This window comes from Eublepharis macularius, chromosome 11 (assembly GCF_028583425.1).
Source record: "Eublepharis macularius isolate TG4126 chromosome 11, MPM_Emac_v1.0, whole genome shotgun sequence".
Classification (NCBI taxonomy): domain Eukaryota; kingdom Metazoa; phylum Chordata; class Lepidosauria; order Squamata; family Eublepharidae; genus Eublepharis; species Eublepharis macularius.
In genome coordinates this window covers 73,998,593-74,018,382 of record NC_072800.1, presented here as the reverse complement: position 1 = coordinate 74,018,382, position 19,790 = coordinate 73,998,593, and the positions used below count along the sequence as shown (strand labels likewise).

The 19,790-nt window shown below is 42.2% G+C and overlaps 1 protein-coding gene across 2 annotated transcripts in view; it reads left to right on the top strand.

The window, feature by feature from the left end:
* NRP1 (neuropilin 1) overlaps positions 1–19,790 on the top strand; it is a 172,833-nt gene that overhangs the window by 52,201 nt on the left and 100,842 nt on the right. For both annotated transcript variants that reach the window (XM_054990732.1, XM_054990731.1), the window contains exon 3: positions 16,510–16,691. In XM_054990732.1, coding sequence (XP_054846707.1) covers positions 16,510–16,691 — 182 coding nt within the window. The remainder of the gene's footprint in view (positions 1–16,509; positions 16,692–19,790) is intronic.

Sequence of the window (19,790 nt, the reverse complement as noted above, 5' to 3'; positions counted from 1 at the left end):
AATATGAGCCTAGTTCAGAAATATCTAAGCATTGCAGATGCAATATTTGTGGCAATTGGCTAATGTGTGCATTCCAGACAAACTGGCGAGGCAGGGATGTGGGGGGGGAGTCGTTAATTCATACTAATGATGTATTCCTGCGACCAAGTCCATGTATACTCTGGAGTCAACCCAGATGGAGTTCATTAAAGGAGCTGAGCCCAAAGTAAGGGTATAGAGTAATGGAACCTTTTGTGTGCTTAGCCATTGGCTTTAATGGTCTTGAATGTTACCATTTGTTGCCTGATGGAATTCTTATCAATCATAGTGTTGCGTTTATAGATTATCACTACCTGATTACCCTAGAGGAAAATTTCCATAAACTACATTATATGGCTGTAAAGTGTACTGACAGTTTGCTTCCTCTTTTAGCCTCTTGTTTTATTGAACATGGATGCTGGCCAAAGAGGCCACTGATTTAACTTCAGTGGATAAAAATTGAAGAATATCAAAAGCTTGAAATTTATTTTTGACATCAATCTTACTTTAAAAAAGAAAAAAGAGCATTAGTATAGTGCTATTATTAGCTGAGTCCCTTATTTTATGGACACAGAGATCACAATTTATAATTACGAATTAATCAAGAATTTAAAAATCACGATGTGGTCTGCAGTCAGAATTTTAAATAAAATCCCATGTATGTTCATGGAATACCAAACGATAGCATGAATGGAGATCTAATTTTTGATATAAATTTTGCTCTTTGCTCTTGTTAGGATATTCTAAGGAAAGAACCCGGTGATTCCATATGTACTAATTAAGGGACTTTGTTAGTTCCTTTGTTAGTTAGTTAATAATATCAGTCGAAAAGCAATCATTAAATAAGTCCGGCACATCAAAAGCAACAATGGATTTGTGGTATTTTATTGTATATGGACAGATCAGTTGTATTCACTCTATTACAAAAAAAAAATTGCATTAATTGGATGAGCTTGTTTTTAAAAAGGATAATTGCCCAGATCCAAATCATCATGCAATCTTTATTCTGACTCTTGGGAATTTTCATATTTCTAGCTTATTAAAGGGCAGCCTTTATATTATTTATTTCCAACATCTTTATATCCTCTTTAAACAAATGTTCTCGAAGTATTTCATATTATAAAATGCAATTAAAAACATCACAAAATTCTAAAGAACAAATTGTTAAAATAGGTTTTAAAATAGAGAAGATATCTATTGAGAGTGTGGAAACAGAAGAATAACTCTTGAGGGTTGAGACTGCCAAGAGGAAGGGACTAGAGCTCCAAGCTGTAAACCACCTCTAGCAAGTCTCTGAAAGGAGAGCACATGTATTTTCTAAATAATTAAATATAAAATTTCACGGGCCCAGGTCATCACGGGTGCCCAGAGAGCCAGGCACGGTTCCACTTGGGGAGAATAGCAGCATACCTGTAATATTATTGCTCATGTGTTCATTATTTATAGTACATCTTTCTTACTGAGGCTACAGTGTAAGTCAATACAATTAAAGACTAGGACAGTCAATAAACAATATAATAGGGTATGTATTGCAGAAATTTGAAAACAATCATAAATACCAATACAGAGGTGAAACAAAACACGAACGTTTTGGCAGGACATATTAAATAACATGGAAACTACACTGTAGGATCATACTTACAGCAGCAGACAGTACATAGTAGTATAGTCTACATTCCCTATCCCTTTACCAAAGCATCTCTCTGAACCATTTCCTTACAGCACAGCCTATTGCTAGACTTACCAATTGCCCGCCAGGGGGCAGGCAATCTCCCAGGGGCTTGTCCGGTTGCTTGCCAATCTCTGGCAATCTGCAGGAGGTGGCATCCACCACTGGAAGGCAACCCAGGAAAAAGTACTCGCCAGGTGCGCTCCTGGCAGGGTGCAATAATGTCCTTCCTGAAATGACATTGTCGTACCAGCTGTGGCCATGCTCCCATGCGTCACTGGGACCAATTTTGGCCACAAACAGGCCAGAATTATCCTCATGCAAAGTGTGGGAGCACACCTGTGGCCAGTGTGATGACGTCACTTCTTGGAAGTGACATCATCATGCCTCTCCAACAGGACACTCCAGCTAGTACCAGGCCCCCCAGTTCTCACTGGAAGGGTATATAGACCTGGGAACCCTGCCTATTGCCTGTGTAAAAAAGTCATCTTAAATAATTCAATTCTGCATCGTTTGCAGACAGTGGGAGCTTTTCTAACCCTTTCAGGCATGCCCTTTCTTAAGGAGGGGGGCACAACAGAAAATTCAGATGCACAGAAAGCTGCTGATATTGCCCACCTCCAGGGTGGCACCTGAAGAAGGCCCTGTTCAGAAGAGCAAAGCTGCCATGGTGAGGCATAAGGAGAGAGTTGGTCCTGTAGATATGAGGGACTGAAGCTATAATGGCTTTTTATAGGCTTGCCACTCCATCAGCTTCCCCCAGCCCTGCTTAAACTTGCCAGCAGGGCAGAAGACACAAGGGGAGAACCACTTGCATTCTGCACTGCACAATTGTGGTGCACAACAGAGGAGCTACCGATCATACCCAAGGCAATTATTAATGGGTCTGTCTTCAGTGTGACCCGCAGCTCTTCCGCTGTGTTGGAAGATGATGTCATTTTCCAGCTCAACAGAGGTGTGTGTGAGAGCATGCACGGGGTAAGTACTCTGCTTACTCCAGGCCCCTGTACAACCCTATCTTTTTATATACTAACTTTGTACATACTTTGTATATGTTTTGCTTGGTCTAACCTTGTGTGTGTTCTTCTGAATGTGGGGGAAGGAGAAATGTGATATGGGGAGACAGAGGAAATTTTTTTTATGAGAGCCCTGCTAGAAGTTAAAACAAATGATAGGAAGCACAGATCCCTTTCAGGTGGCCTTTGGGACAGACTGAAAGCCTGTTAGTGGGAGGGGTGTGATTATTATGGCAAGCCCTAGCCCAGCCTATGCATCTTTTTATTTTAAAAATACATGCATAGACCACAGAGCATATAGAATTATATAAAAGTATGTTTGCTTACAAGTTACAACCATGGCTAACCATGGGACAAGACTTATACAAAAGCATACAAAAAAGCACACATAAAACAGCCATTACAATTGCAAGGATATCCCCTTTGTCAGAGCATCATCTTAACACCTTCTGGGGAGGGGGGACAAAACGGGAAGAAGGAATAGAGTTCCAGTTGGCTCCATCCAACCTATGAATGTCATATTAAATCTGCTTTTCTGACATGTACTTTGTAAAGCAGTAGGTCTGGTCAAGGAATACATCCTTGTTTTCTCAGATCACTTCTATAGCCTAGGAGAGATATCAGAATCCCAATTTATTTACCTGCTGACAAGACCACCATACATGCTGAAAACCAGCCTGTATTTGAGTATACACGTAGAGATACGTGCACAAGTGTATGCACATAGGGCTCATGATATGGCACAATGTGTTTTCATGGTTGCCAGTTGCACTGTCAGAACCTTATAGACATACAGTTGTATATATGCATACCTTCATCAGTCAGAGGCAGCAGCGGCCACCACAATGGTGCTCCTTCCCCCAACATGTGTTCATTCTGTATATTGCCATATGAAAAGAGCTACAGAGAGTTGATGTTCTTAGGAGCAAATGTTTTACCTATTTTTACTATTTTGATGGATGTACGGCTATTCTGATTAAATATGCTGTTGTCTGTAAAAATGCTATGAGCAAGAGCATTATGATGCCTCGCTAACTTTGAGGCACTCTTGACACTAGGGTTGCCAGCCTCCAGGTGTTAGCTGGAGATCTCCTGGAATTACAGCTGATCTCCAGGCGACAGAGATCAGTTCCCCTGGAGAAAATGACCACTTCAGAGGATGGACTCCATGGCATTATACCATTCTGAGGCCCCTCCCCAAACTCCACTCTCTCCAGGCTCCACCCCCAAAATCTCCAGGAATTTCCCAACCTGGACCTGGCAACCCTACTCTACACAGAGCTGTAATGTCCTCATGCAACTCATTTAAAATCTGTGCACTCCACATGTCTGTAGAGCTTCTGTATGCAACGGTCCACTGCTTGTTTGCATAGTAGATACGGACAACAACTTTTATACAATACCTGTGTTCTTTTATGAGAGCAGAAGTTTGCTTTGAGAATTATGGCAGTAAATCCTTTACAGAAGCAAACTGCTGGAATAAAACTGAGAATCCACCCATCCATTTCTCCCTCCTCCCTTCCTCTTTTTTCTGTTTTAATCGGCTCTCCATAGAAAGGCTCAGCCAAAGTTGTTAATTAATCCCCAGCATTTTGCAGAGATTAAAGTAACCTGCCTAAACAAAAAAGTAATGAAACTGGGGAGAAGCTGGATAACTAAATTCATCTGATTATGGTGAGAATATTCAAAAATGACTCGGTAATTTCTTAAATCTTTTGGCTTTTGAAAATACATCCATCTCTCTTAGACACCACCAATAAAACCAGACTACATATTTTATTTTGTAGAGAATAGTGGAAAGTTGGCAGAAACTAAGATTTTGCAGTGAAATAGGGAGGCAAACAAGTTGTAAATGGTTCTAATATCTTCCAGATGGCACATTTTTACTTGGGGACTAGATTTGAAGTAATTAAAGGCATGTGAATTTCTTATGAAGGCTGAACTTCACCAGCTTGACATGGGAAGACTCTATTCACTCAGAAGTCTTTTAATCTGCTAAGTGTTTTCTCCGTCCCCTTCTCTCTGCCTCCTCTTTAGCTGAAATGCTTGGATTTGTGACCATTTCTTATGTAACAGAGAAATCATTTTTCCCCAGGCAAAAAAACTCCCAACCATAAATGCCAAAAAGGGCAGAGACCAGTAGAGGAAAATTTCGTATCAGAAAGGTCTTTGTTGTCGTGCATCTTCATAATTATATTAAAGCCTAGCGGCTTGATACTCCTCTTGAGACCTAGAGGTTTATCATTGAATCTAGTGCTAATTAACACAATCAGCAGGAAGGACTGAGTCCTCTTGTTTCAACAATGTACTATGTAGATGTGTCTGCTGAACATACCAGGATGGAGCTAAGCTCCCGTTAGCCCTTTTCAGACTTTACAGCTGCTCGTTACAGAAGACCATCAACGGGACCACACTCTATCTTGCATGTACTGAAGTCGTATGCATGTGGAGAATCCATGCATTGACCTATTCACAGGAAATGGTGACCATACATATTGGTAGCATGTTCCTATTTATGTGCTCCATGTACACATGGTTAAAACATCTGGAAAGGGCTGTACTTATGTTAAATCAATAGCTGTATAGGCATGTAACCTCTTTGAACACTGAATGGCTCAAACTCAACCTGGCAAGTTCTTGAGTCGCTTTGCATTCTAAAGTATACATTAACACCTAAAGGAGGCCTCCATAATACCATTGTCGAGAGTCCAGAATGACATAATTGTATCACTGCTGTCCACATGGTGGCTATTTATGGACTGAATTTGATCTAATTATACACAGCCAGAAGGCCCAAGCAGTTTCTCAGGAAGGTTTTCTCTCAAAACACATGAATAGAAAGAATGTGTAATACTTACTGAACATGCAGATAGGTGCAGAAAAAAAGCTAATAATAGAAAGGGAGTAAGAAAATAGTATAGTGTCGTCTAATTGTTAGGATAGGCTATATAGTAAGTATGTTTTGACTGCCATTCAGACGGCAGATTCTACACTGGGCTTGCAGTTTATCCAGCCTGAATCCTCTTGTACATAAGAACTGTGTGAGTTCCTTGTTCTATATGTGTAGATTTGAGTTCTAAAATAAGTTTAGTTAATTCCATAAGTTTAGAAATTATCTAGACTCTTATTGTATATTTATCAAATTTATTGTTTTTAATTTATTCTATTAATTGCATATAGAACAAGTTGTTTGATCTTATAAGAGACAGACTGGAAAATCATGTGTGTGTGTTTGACTTATCTTTTTGCATAAACTGATAGAGCTCTGGCTGACTTCACATGTCTTACCAGCTCCAGTACGTCGTGCAAAGCTCCCGCAAGGACAGCGTCTTCCTGGCGCGATTTCGCACGAGAACCGGAAAATCGCGCCCGGAAGATGCTGTCCTTGTGGGAACTTTGCGCGATGTGCCAGAGCCGGTAAGACATGTGAAAACGGCGAGTGTCTCTTGTTAGCAACCCATGGTAATACTTGCATTGAGTTCTGTTAAGATTTGGCAACTTTTACACTGTATGCTTTGGAATCCAAATAGCCCAACATCATCTCAACAGCAATAATTCTTCAGACAACAGCCAGTATTGGTGCTTGTGGCTATCAAGGAAGTTGAAGCAGGACATCTTCCCTTCTGTATCTTGGGGATCTCTTTCTCTAGATACACAAGTAATAAACTCAACACTTCCTCTATTTGGAGTCCCAAATGTTAGTACACTTGCTAGAACACTGTATGCTTTCTTTCATAAATAGTAATGTGACCAGTATCATCCACTGTTTGAAATCTAATGCTTTCTTGTGGGGGGGGGGGGCGGTGGCACAGGAAGAAGTCAGGCCCAGTAGCTAAACCATACAATAATAACGCCAGTTCTGAAATCCACATCTGGTTTTGTTTCAAAGATGTATCTGTGCAAACATTATTTTTGTTCCTTGCATGCTCCTAAGCACTAACTTTTATGTGTGGAGAACTGGCAATTTTTACGCCCTTTCTGGTAAAGCTAGGTTACCTCCACCAGGTGTCTTTGGCAAAACATGTATAATCAGTCTGCAGGGAGAACTAGCAATACCCCAAGGAAAACGTGTAACAACAAGTACATTAGTCCATCCAAATGGTGGGTTTGACAGGTAGAAGAATTCTTACCTACGATCGTACATCGGATAGACTTCAGTACAAAAGCTTTAACATCTTACTGTCTATTAACATGGAACTCTACACATGCACAAGTTCGGAAGATCACTTCAGTGCTGCGCAATGCTTTACAGAAAGTTTCCTTTCCTTCCAAAGGCCATGCTGGCAATAATGCAATTACAACATCATTAGCATATTCACAAGACAAAAACAGACACAAGCAAATCATCCTGAATGCTTCTTTGAATCTGGGGGTGTGAAATTCTCTCAAATCTCTATTTCTTGTTACAATTCATGCTGCCTCGTGGTCTTTTCTTTTTAATGACTGTCGCCTGCACGGCCCTTTTTCTCTCCCCTGAAGCCATAACTCAACTCTTTCCAAATAAGAGCCAGTCTTTTTGCAATCCTCGTATAAGAATCCTTAGAGGAAATCTGTGTTCTTTCATAATTCTGGTGGGAATCTTTCTCAGACATTGTTTTACTGAACCATAAAATTAGGACTGTCTAGTAACAGCATGTTCAGCCCCTGTTTATGGAATTGGAAAGGGGGGGGAGATCCTCACATTGCCCCTGAGCCTCTTTCCATGGAACAGGGAGCTGAGTGCAGCCTGCCTTGAATGCAGGGAGCATTTCAGCAGTGTAGAAATGAGAGATCTCAGGAGAACAGAGGGAGTGCAAAAGTGATTGTGTGGGTATATTTATTTACCATAATCTGGGCATGTGCCCAAACGCAAGCCACAAGTAGTCATATTTTGTTTCTCCCATTTCCTCAAATACCATTGCTGTTTATAACTCAAAGCTTTCAGCAGTGCCTGGCAATGTATCTTTGTCCAGATAGCCACACTCTAGACCCTGTAGAGCTATAATGTTGTAAAAATATTTGCCCTGCCACTGATAGCAATAACAGAGTAGTGATTTGCTGGCTGGGAGAGCCACAGTTGCAAGCTCAGCATCCTGGGAAGTGTGCCAATCCAGTCTGGATGAGCTGCTGAAGTGACACATTTGGTCTCCTTAGAGGAATGCCAGTGTGCCAACTGCATCCCTGGCACAGCATTTTCTAATGACAAACTTGCGGAGTGGAACCGGTACCGATTCCAGAGGGAGAGACAAGCTGCCTTCCCTAGCTTTCTCAGCAACAATGCCATTTGCAAGTTGCGACCCTACATTTTTATGGTTGAAAGGACAACTACACTTTGGGCCCTTGCACTGTTTGAAAAGAAGTGTTAAAATGACAAGAGTACTTCATGCAGGGACCCCTATGATCTATACTCATTTTCATTTTAAAAACAAACCCCATTGTATAAACACTTTTTTTTCCAAACATAGCTCCTAGGGTTGAAATAATTTGAATTGCATTTATTTCATCGTTTGTAATTGCTAGATGCAAAGCTTATGGTATGAAGATTATAGACCATTGGCCATGCTCTGAATCTTCTCACCTACAGCTAAAAGTTGCCATGTGGCTGTCTCAGCATTTGTGATGTAACGTTCATTCAAAGTAGATACCAGAATATGTGGTAAACCGCAATATGTGATCTGCGATCTGTAAAAAAAAAAAGGCTATTTCTACAGAATAAGCATCTTGTTTTACTCTGTGGTTGCAGTGGAATAGACTAGTGTTGTGTGGCACCTTCCTATACCAAAGGGCAATATTTGTAAGATATTTTTTGCTAACCTATATAGCTAACCCAATAAGAGTCTCTCTGCATAAGACATCTTACACGGATAGGATCAAGTGAAAGATCTTACACTTGTTCTCCAATTGTGGATACATGTGCACTGCTGGGGAGATAGAGTACGCTTGAATATAAGACCACATGGAAAGTAAGTCACTTGAGCATCCCCGTGTAAGAGTTTCTCTACATGAGACATCTGACATGTGAAAAATATGTGTCGGGAGATGCAATATTAGCTGGAAAGGGTAGTTTAAAAAGACAGAGCAAACAGAAGGGAAAGGGCTTTCCTATACATTGGAGCTGTGTGAAGGGGCTGTGAAATGCCAGAAGGGAAACTTCGGCCCATTATAACCTCTCGAAGTCCAAGCCCCGCTCTGAAAGGCAGCTGCAGCCCATTTCCATTCCTTGCTGCACTCTAGTTGCGATCCCACACAATTTTAGACTGGGGAGATGAAACTGACAGAACCTTCAGGGAGACAAAGATGAAATTAACAAACCCTCAGAGGAGTGATCTCCACTGGCTCTGTCTTTTTAAACTACGCTTCCGGGCTAACATTGCATCTCCCTACACATGATGAACACGCGCCAAGGTGTCTTGTGTAGACAGACTCTAAGATGTCTTGTGTAGAGAAACTCTTAAGACTCTCGTGCAAGGCTGGGTTCATAACTAGGCTAGGCAGATTCTGTTGAGTAACAGAGGCACTAAGTAAAACTAGTAGGCACAACAGAACAGCAGATTCAGCATAAGCAGCTACTTAGTGAAATATAACTGCAGAAACACATGTACATTTAGTACACTGAGATGGGTTGTCATTATATTAGAACAGAGTTCCTAGAACTGGTCATAGTGCTGATTAAGACTACAGTAAGGTTCCCAGGTCCCTCCTAGTGGGAGGGGGGACCTGGAACTTACCTGGACTAGTCTCTTCACACACATGCTTCAAACAGTGCCAATTCTCACCTGCTTGGGGCTCATATTAGACCCAGTGAAGTGCATGAGCACATCCATTGCATCCTGCCAGGAGTACATCCAGTGTACATCTTTCCGGGTTGCCTGCCAGTGGTGGGCGATCACAGGGGGTTTGCCACCTCCCGCCAATCACCAACAGCAGCTGCCCTGGCAGCAGCCCCTAACCCATGCTGCCCTCTATAGGCGAAGGGGAAATGAGGCAAAACTGCTGTCACTCCAACAGTATGTCACTCCAACAGTATGTCACTTCCAGGGCGAACCTGGAAGTGATGGCATTGCATCAATTACACTTGAGGATTCACCAGTAACCCTTTGGTAAAACCACAGAGTTTCCAATGAGTCCTAGAGTACCATGCTTCCTCAGTTTTTTTCTTCATATGCACAAGTGCATGTGCGCGTGCACACACACTGAAGGCAGCATGGGTTGGGAACTGCTGCCAGGTGGTCTCCCACTAAAGAAGGAGACCTGGCATCCTTAGAGACTTGATCAGCACTGGCGATCTACTTATCTTATGGTTTAATGGAAATCACAATGTCTGAGAGACATACATGCTCCTGGACTGTTGCGGTAGACAATTTTTAAAAAAAATCATTTTCCACAAACATTTTTCAAAGTGACCCTCAGCCACTGGCTCCTTTTGGTACTGTCCGGAGGCAGGTGTCCACAGGATATTTGTCAGTTAAAATTTATTTATTTATTTACGTTATTTATAATCTGTCTTTCTTACTGAGAGCTAAGCTACAAGAGACGAATTACACGAGGAGGAGCACGTGAAGAGAGTCGCAATGTTAGCCAGGAAGCTGAGTTTTAAATGAGATCAGAAGGCTTTGTCAATTTCCCCTCTCTACAGATTCAGGGAGATGGCTGCTCAGGAGGTTTGTTTATTTCCTCTTAGGCTCTTAGAAGGGGAGTTGAAACTGACAGAGTCTTGAGGAGGCAAAGAGGAAATTAACAAACCCTCTGAGCAGCCATCTCCCTGGCTCTGTAGAGAGGGAGAATTAACAAAGCCTTCTGATCCTTTTTAAAATTCAGCTTCCCGGCTAACATTGCGACTCCCTTCACTTGCTCCTCCTCGCGTAATTCGTCTCTTCTAGCTTGGCTCTGAGACTCAAGGTGGATTACACGGTGTAATTCAATGCAACAAACAGCAGGATCATTTAGTAAACAATGCCATTAGGTACAGATTGCAGAAATTTGAAAACAAGCAGAAATCTGATACAGAGCTGAAACAAACAAGCAATTTGGCATGGCATATTAAACATTGTGGAAATGACTCAGTAGGAACATACAGTAACAGACAGTGCCCAGAAGTATAGTCTACAGTCCGTATCCCTTTATCAAAACATCTCTTGGACCATCTCTTTACAGCACAACCTAGTGGCTCATGCATATATGTAGGGCAATTATTAAAACCTCTGAAAAAAATTGAAGCTGGGCAGATTTCCCCTGAGCTCCAATACCAACTCCTGTTGTGGATCATACTGAAACGTAGAGTCAGAATCCAAACACTGGTTCTGATCCTGAATGAAATTCTGATCCAGATTCTATATGCCTCAGATTCAGAGCAGAAGCCCATTATTAGGAAAATTTCTAGAAGCCCTGACTTAGGGCCAGGTGCCAATTTCTTATGCAAAACATATGGCCTAATCGGTGTGCCAGCAATGTGGATTGGTGGGGGATTTGGCATATGCTTGAACAGACTGGTCCTTCCTTCAGGCCATATTTTCCACTTAACAATAAAGCTTCTGGAACTGTGGTGAGCAGCTATATCATGAATGCAGGTAGAGGGAGATGCAGGTCCAGGCAGCACATGCATTGATCCAAAGTTAGTTTCGAACTGCCCTTAATCAGCTTAATTCCTAGTATTTTCACGGCTGGGTTGCAGATCAAAGAGCTAAATAGGGGAAGCAGCTGGCAGCTTTGTATTCCTTGTTCCTTTTAGTTAACTTTTCAATAACTATTTCACAGTTTGGAGAAAGGGGATCTTCATAAACAATCAGCAACCCAGGAAAGTGCAAGATCCCTCCTGAGAAATACAATCTCTCTATCTCAAATGCAGCATTCCTGCTCTTTCCTAAGACACAATGGAATGAAAAAAAACCTCTGTTCAGAATGCTTTTTCAAAAAGTAAAGGTGACTTAACAGCCTGAATCTTTCTAACTTGTTTTTGCAAGCCATCGTAACCTTATGAAACATCTGTGAAACTGTCCTAAAGTGAACATTTCCTCTTTTGGTTTCCTTGCCTTTGAAATGGGACAGTGAAGCTAATGCGCTGATCCATTGCTACTAAAACATCAGATGTTTAAGGGGAAATGCTGTTAGCACAATATTTCACATATGTTAATGCTTACAGTTCCATCAGTGTCAGCTTTATTTTCTATTTGATATATACCAAAGCTGGCATGCAATTTTAACCGGTGAGGTAATGTCATTTTTAATTTAGAGAGCCTTTCGCTGTCCACTTTAACTAGTGATATCATCTTAGAAATTGTCTCCTGGGATCTCATGTAAACATAAGTAATGGGACACAGACAGTTCAGAAGTGCATTGTTAAAGATGGCATTGGTCGTCACAAAGACATTTTTCCCCCTTTACTCTCTTCAAAATTGTCAGATGCAGTTTACGATGCTGCCATTTTTAAATGGTTCCCCATGCCTTGATATGATTTGAGATGTTTCAGTGTGCATAGCAATAGGCTGAATCTTTCCAAAGAAATTAATAACAACATATTAATGTCAATTATGATAGAATAATGAAAGGAAAATGAGATTGTGTGGATGAAAAGCCATTTGATAAATTTTAAAAGGCAACATATTGGTGTCCAAAGAAATAGATGGTTAACCATTCTAGCCCGTTCTCGAGTATTACTAAAGGGGCCCTGAACAATATATACAAATCAAATGGCATTTAATGACATTCCAACTATTTGTATGCCAGTTCTGATCCTTCACTCCTAAAAGAGTCACTGTGAGAGCACCCAGTGTTTCTCAGGTTTATCTTGATAGTAATTAGCAAACTGATTTTCTAAAAGTGAAATCCTAAACCGAGTGAAATCCTAAACCGAGTTATTTCAATGGGCTTAGACTGAAGTAACTCGGCTTAGGATTTTACTGTAAGATTTATTCTAGTTTTCATCATCTGTTCATGTATGGGTATATTCCCACCTGGACACCATCACACATCAATGAAAATGCACAAAACTACTGGACACAGTAATATCACTTGGGAGGAGATATATATCAATGAAAATGATGCTTTGCAGATAGAGAAGGGACTTGTGAAATGCTGAGAGCTGCCTTGAGGCCTCAGTAAAAGGCAGGCTAGAAATACTGCAATAAATAAAATCAATTTGGATTTCTGAGTTGTGTGGTTTCAGACTTCAGGAAGGCAGTGAGGATCTCAAGTGAAATAGTCGGCTGGGCTAGTCTGTCTTTTTGAAGAGATGTACAAAGATGTCTCAATCCATAGCCGCCTTATGCTAGAGCATTCCAGCTTGGGTTCATAGAAGTACTTCAGGGTGGTATTTCAGTTTGATCTTAATATTTCATCTTTTATATATGCATGCTTTTTCTTCTCCAGGTTGCCAGCTAGTGTTCCATCACTGAAACTATGGACCCATATACACATAAATGTTGCATGCAGGGCTTTTTTTCAACTGGAACGTGGTGGAACGGAGTTCTGGAACCTCTTGAAAATGGTCACATGGCTGGTGTCCCTGTCCCCTGATCTCCAGAGGGGAATTGAGATTGCCCTCCGCACTGCTGAGTGGCGCGGAGGGCAATCTAAACCCCCCTCTGTCTGGAGATCAGGGGGCAGGGCCATCAGCCATGTGACCATTTTCTCCGAGAGCACCCCACTGAGTTCCACCACCTCTTTTCCCAGAAAAAAAAGCCCTGGTTGTATGGGTGAACCAGTGGTTCTTGAGATAGGATCATAATGTTAAGATACTTAAACTTAGGAGTTATGGGGTTGGATTCAACCAGTGTTTTTGCATAGTTGTGCCCCATTCCCCTCACTTGGTAAAGAAAAAGGAAGAAGAGCCCTAACCAGGGACAATCCCTAACTTAAGTTGGAATGATGTGAAAACAGTATCGCCTCTTACTGCCACAATGGCATGAAAAACCACCAGTTTCTGACTGGTATTGTGTGTGGATTGTTGTTGGTTGTTAAGGCTGCTGTGATGTCAAGGATCCTCACTTGAAAATAAATTCCATTGAAGTCAATGAGCACCATTTCCAAGTGAATATTTGTGCTCAGAGTGTTGCTGCCTTCTCCAGTCTATTGAAAGTCTCGCATATCTCCCAGATGACTGCTTGTGGTACTTGACATTTCTCCAGCTACTTCCCATCAACACTCAGCCGTGTAGTTCATTAAGGCTGGGTGACCTGGATTCATTCAAGATAGCAAAACATTTTTTTAAAAATCCAAATGGCATCCTTTTTTAAACTTTCCAGAGCTATAATATCAGTTTTGAAGATTATCTGTTTCAAGAGTCATGGTCCAAAAAGCTATTTTCACCATGTTCAAGGGTTCAATTTTTGACCCTTTTCTTTGAACAGTATCCTTCCATGCCAGAGCACAAATGACATTTGAAATTTTCTGAGTTTTATAATTGGCTCATTATGCAGTATGGGATACAAGGCTGGGGTTAGAGGAATAAAAGCTCCAAGCATATTTGAATGGGCAGAACTGGCCCCAGGGAGGTCCACCTGGCCTCTACCAGAGCCAGGGCCTTTTCAGTCCTGGCTCTGACCTGGTGGAACTCTCTGAGGAAACTAGGGCCCGGCAGGATTTGTTATCTTTCCGCCAGGCCTGCAAGACAGAGATATTCCGCTGGGCATTTCGTGGGGGCTAGGCTGTCCTCTTGCTGGCCGTACCACTGAAGACCGTCCACCACCCATGCAGCAGCTCGTAAGTGTGATGCAGGGCATGATGCAAGAGCCAAGCCCTGCGTCTAAAATGCTGCATTTAATATTTATATCCACCAATTTTAATTGTATATGGAAGAATGTTTTAATGTTTTTATAGTGTTTTTATTGTTTTTAAACATTTATGTAGAGGTCATATGTTGTTACACCGCCCTGAGCCTGTCTGACGGGGAGGGTGGTCTAGAAGTGTAATTAAATAAATAAATAAATTGTGCTGTTTTGGTGGTTCCAGCCATGGAGTTGGATCCAGCACAGAATTCCCACTTGTGCTAGAGCTCTTGGGAAAGCGGGAATGAAATGCAAGACGAAGATTGTGGCAGCTAGCTGCTTGCACTAAGTCAAACTTACGGTATCCCCGTTTGTGTTTCCGCAACCTCTTGTGCAAGAAATTTCTGGGCACTATAATTGTACAGCAAGAAAAGCACTACGTATTCAGGAGCAGGCTTCTCCAAGCCAGAGATTAAGCCTGGATTTCAAACATGATGACTGAGCAGACAATCCCGTTCCAGTCCCAGAAAATACACTTGGGCTTGCTTGCATTCTCTCCCCATAGTCCTCTCCTCTACATTTCAGTCATGCCAGCAACTATATATATAGTTGGGCAAAAGCACACATCATGTTTTAAATGCTCATTTTGCTGCTTTCTCAACAAAGTGTGTGAAGCTAAAGAAAATCCTTTCCTCTTGCCCCTGCCACGACCTTCCAAGGAGCATCTCTTGGAGGATATGTGTTGGTTGAGGGCAGGACTAACCAATAGCAAAAACATTTGAGTTTTTTTTAACAACAAGGCTCTTGAGAGGAAGTTTCAGAGAGGAAAAACTCAGCAAAGGCATCTCTACACAAGACACCTCGGCACATGTTCGTCAAGTGTAGAGGGGCGCAATGTTAGCCAGGAAGCATTGTTTAAAAAGACAGAGCCAGCAGCAATGCAAAGGCTTTGCTATACACTGGAGCTGTGTGAAGGAGCTGTGAAATGCCAGAAAGAAAACTTCAGCCCATTATAACTTCTCCCTGTCCAAGCCCGGCTCTGGACGGCAGCTCCAGCACATTTCCATTCCTTGCTGTCCTCTGGTTGTGATCCCACATAGTTTTATACTGGCAAAGATTAAATTGACAAACCCTCTGAGGAGCAATCTCCACCAGCTCTGTCTTTTTAGACTACACTTCTTGGCTAACATTGCATCTCCCTACACTTGACGAAGACATGGCGAGGCGTCTCATGTAGAGCGAATCTGAAGTGAAAAATGTATATAATTAGGGCATTGGCCATTTTACTTTTATTGTCATCAACTATATTTTCAGTGTGTCTCAAAAGCAGAGGAACATACATACCCAAACCTTAGCAAGAGGATTGTTCAGAATGCCTGTTCTGGGCTTCAGCTGTTATAAGGGGAAGGTATGGTGTTTTCCAAGCAAGAAAGCCATCGTAAAGTCGAGAGGTGCTTTGGCTTTGAACTGGGAAAGGTGCTCCCCGCTGGCCATGGAACACCCAAACGTTACTTGTGTGGCTTGGTGATAGAAACAGGCTCGAGAGTCTGGATGTAGTGCAAGAAGGATATATATAAGCTTACCTAAGCTTCATATGTGTCCATCAAACAGTAACCAGGGAAAGCGTGGGATTGGTATAGCTCATTAAATGCTTTGGACTTGATTTTGTTATTCTTTGGACCTATGTTTGGAGAGTTGTACACAGAAATTAAAGCCAAAAAGACATTTTAGAATTCAGACTAGAACTTCACTGTTTGAAAAGAACACTGTGTATTATGTATTGATAACAATGCTGCTATAGACAAAGGAATGCAATTTAATAATACAGAACTGTGCTCATGAGATTTCCTTTTTCTTGTTAATTGGTTACTTTAGCTGACATTGTCTGTAAGCATAATGGGCGCCATTCTTCCTAATAGTTCCACATTGCCAGATGATGTCTACAGGCATGATGTAGTCCATTTTAATTATTTCATTTTGCTTACATCTCTCAGCATAATGCAGCTTCCAAGCGGGCTAGCATTTTTCTTCATTACGTATGCTGCATGGCTACGGCTCCTAAATTAATTAGCTTTCTCTTCTTTCCTGGAAGTTTAAAGTTTCCTTTCTTGCGTTTATCTACCAGGTACGATTATGTTGAAGTGATTGATGGAGACAATGCCAACGGGCGAGTATGGGGAAAGTATTGCGGCAAGATTGCACCCCCGCCTGTGGTATCTTCAGGACCATACCTCTTCATCAAATTTGTCTCCGATTACGAAACTCACGGAGCAGGGTTTTCCATTCGCTATGAAGTTTTCAAGAAAGGTAAGCAGATCTGTTCACAGTCGTTCTGCCGCAGTAAGTAATTCTCATATAAAAATATGAATTATTATGACATTTCGATCTAAAGGTTGACTTTAGAAAAATCAGAACCACGCTTGATGACAAATGAGTGGCTGGAGTCTTGAGCGTGGATGTGGGGAATACAGATTTGTATCTGTGCTCAGCCACTGAGCACAGTTGACAAGGCTCTGTCTCTCAGCTTAACTTAAGAACTGCTTTTCCCAACCAGGTCAGGGGACCTTCTAATTTGGTAACGTGCTTCAGTTAGTAGCCAGTGAGAAGCAGGGCTGCCTTGCCAGTAAAGCTACTCAAATGACTTCTTAGGGCAGCACAATCAGGAGGCATCAGTGCTTGGCAGGAGCTTGGCATGGTCCTAGCCAGGGCATTTTTTCTGGGAAAAGAGGATGGTGGAACTCAGTGGGTTGCCCTCAGAGAAAATGGTCACAAGGCTGGTAGCCCCGCCCACTGATCTCCAGACAGAGGGGAGTTGAGATTGCCCTCCACGGCACGGAGGGCAATCTCAACTCCCCTCTGTCTGGAGATCAGGGGGCGGAGCCACCAGCCATGTGACCATTTTCAAGAGGATCTGGAACCCCGTTCCACCACGTTCCTCCTGAAAAAAAGCCCTGGTCCTAGCCACTGCTACTGAATGGGTCCAAGCCAGGCCCTGGCAGCATTACCGTAGGAACTTGGCTTGGACCTGGCCTGTGGCAATGTGGGCCTAGGAGGTGATGGGTGACAAAATACCTTAAATCAGGCCCCTGGAAAGCACTTTCTACTGTTTGTGCCTAGCATCTAGTGTTCAATATTAGCTCTGTCACAACCATAAAGGCTCTACTTAGCTTCATGGCTATTATCTGTTGGTAGACCTATCCTCTGTGAACTCATTCATAAGTCACAGTGTTATTGTTAGGACCATACAATGAGAAAACTCTGCATGCAAACTGTAATAGAGAAATGTAGGATTCTGAAGATTCATACCCAATACATTTTACAAAGTTACTCAGATGCTTAACTTTAGAGATGCAGCTAGTCCTGTCAACTTTGAGACTTTCCAAGTTTTCTTTTAATTTAACTATATGATTAAGTACTTGCTGGATCAGGTAAAATGCTCAGTGCTGGAAGAATCAGATCCTTTACTGCTGATGACAAGACGTGCTTCAGCAGTATATTTTTCTTCTTTAAAAAAAAAACTCCAAAAAATCTTTACTCAGTATCAACTATTTGTTGAATGATTTATAACATTGCCATGTTTATTGATGTGGTAACCTTTGCAGTCCAATGATGTGGTCTGCTCTGCATTCCCGTAGAGGATTATGGGATCAGAATGCCTCTCAATCCACATGGTCAACAGATGAGAAAGGATCTTTAAGAATTTCTGCTAGGGAGGCAGATGAAGCCAATAATTAATATAACCATCAAGTACCAGCCTTACATCTTGCCAGAACCAGCCTCCAAATGACCTGAGGCCTAAGACCACAAGATTTGGGGAACAACAACCTCCCATCGGACCCATTCCCATTAACAGTGAGAGCTAAACTACAAGAGATGAATTACACAAAGACATGAAGGGAGTCGCAATGTTATCTGGGAAGCTGAGTTTTAAGACAGATCTGAAGGTTCTGTCAATTTCCCCGCTCTATGGAGCAGCAAAGAGAGCTCCTCAGAGGATTTGTTTATTTTCTCTTTGCCTCCTAGAAGGGGAGGTGAAACTGACAGAGCCTTCAGTAAAGCAAAGAGGAAATTAACAAACCCTCTGAGGAGGGATCTTTGCAGGCTCTTTAGAGAGGGGAAACTGATAAAGCCTTACAATCTTTTAAAACTCAGTTTCTCAGCTAACATTGGACTCCCTTCAGGTGAACATCCTCCTATAATTTGTCTCTTGTAGTTTCTGAGTCCATCCGCCCCACATGGGGCAAAAATCCAGGGTCCTGGCCACCCTGCCACTGCCGATGGTCCCCAAATGCAGGCTGAAGCTAGAAATGGGCAAGGTTTCCAACCTACCCTCAGTTTATCTCCATATTTCTTTATTCCTCCATTTTCTTAACCTTCCCCCTCCCACCAATGCATTCTGCAATTAATTAAAACCAGGTGTTCTGGGACCTGCAATTTACAGAAAGCAGAATATCCAGAATAGGAGAAAAAGGAAATGAAGGAATATAGAAAGAGGGATCCTAATAATACACTGCCAGTATTTTCTGTCTTACCAGCTGCCACGGTGTTGTTTTACATCAACAGGGCAGATATGTTTGAGTGTGGGGAGACAACCATTCTCTTCAATCTCAGATTTACCACCAGAGCAAGAAAAGCATTTGGCAGTTGGAAAGCTCATCTTATACTCCAAGCTCAAGAAATTTCATCAGATCTCTTAAACTAGTCAGATGTCATAATAAGGCAGGGAGGTCTCCCATGAGACCCAGAAGTCCATAGTCTAATTAATTGTACCACTGCTCTTACCCACCAGCCAGCTGCCTGCCCAGGAGCCAGAGGAGATAATATTCCTTATCTTCTCGATTCCCCCAGGCCTCTTTAAAAATACACAGCAAGCTGTGCTCACAAGTTCCTGAACTCTTGTGAGATTACTTTTTCTCGCAAGAGTTTGGCCATTTCTGGTTGCCTGTTGCTAGGGTAACTGTAACAGTAGCCAAACTCATGAGAACAAGGAATCTTGCAATATTTCGGAAGGGTACCTGCCTGTTGGGTCTGTGCAGTGTCTCAATTTTTAAAGAGGTAAGGACAGTTATCATTCCAGAGGTGGCAGCAGCACCAGATGGTGACAGTAAGTAGAGGGCAGACAGTGCTGGTTGAAGCAGTAAAACACCTTAAGTTGCTACTTGTGTCTAACATACTTGCCATGCCCTCCAAAGCAGGGGTTGCCAACTCCAGCGTTGAAATTTCCTGAATTTGGGGGACTAGTGCCTGGGGAGGAAGGAGTTTGTGAAGAGGAGGGAGTTCAGGGAATGTAATGCCACAGAGTCTGCCCTCCAAACCTGCAGTTTCCTCCAGGGGAGCTGATAGGGTTGCCAACTCTGGCCTGGGAAATTCCTGGAGATTAGGGGGTGGTGCCTGTGGAAGGGGTAG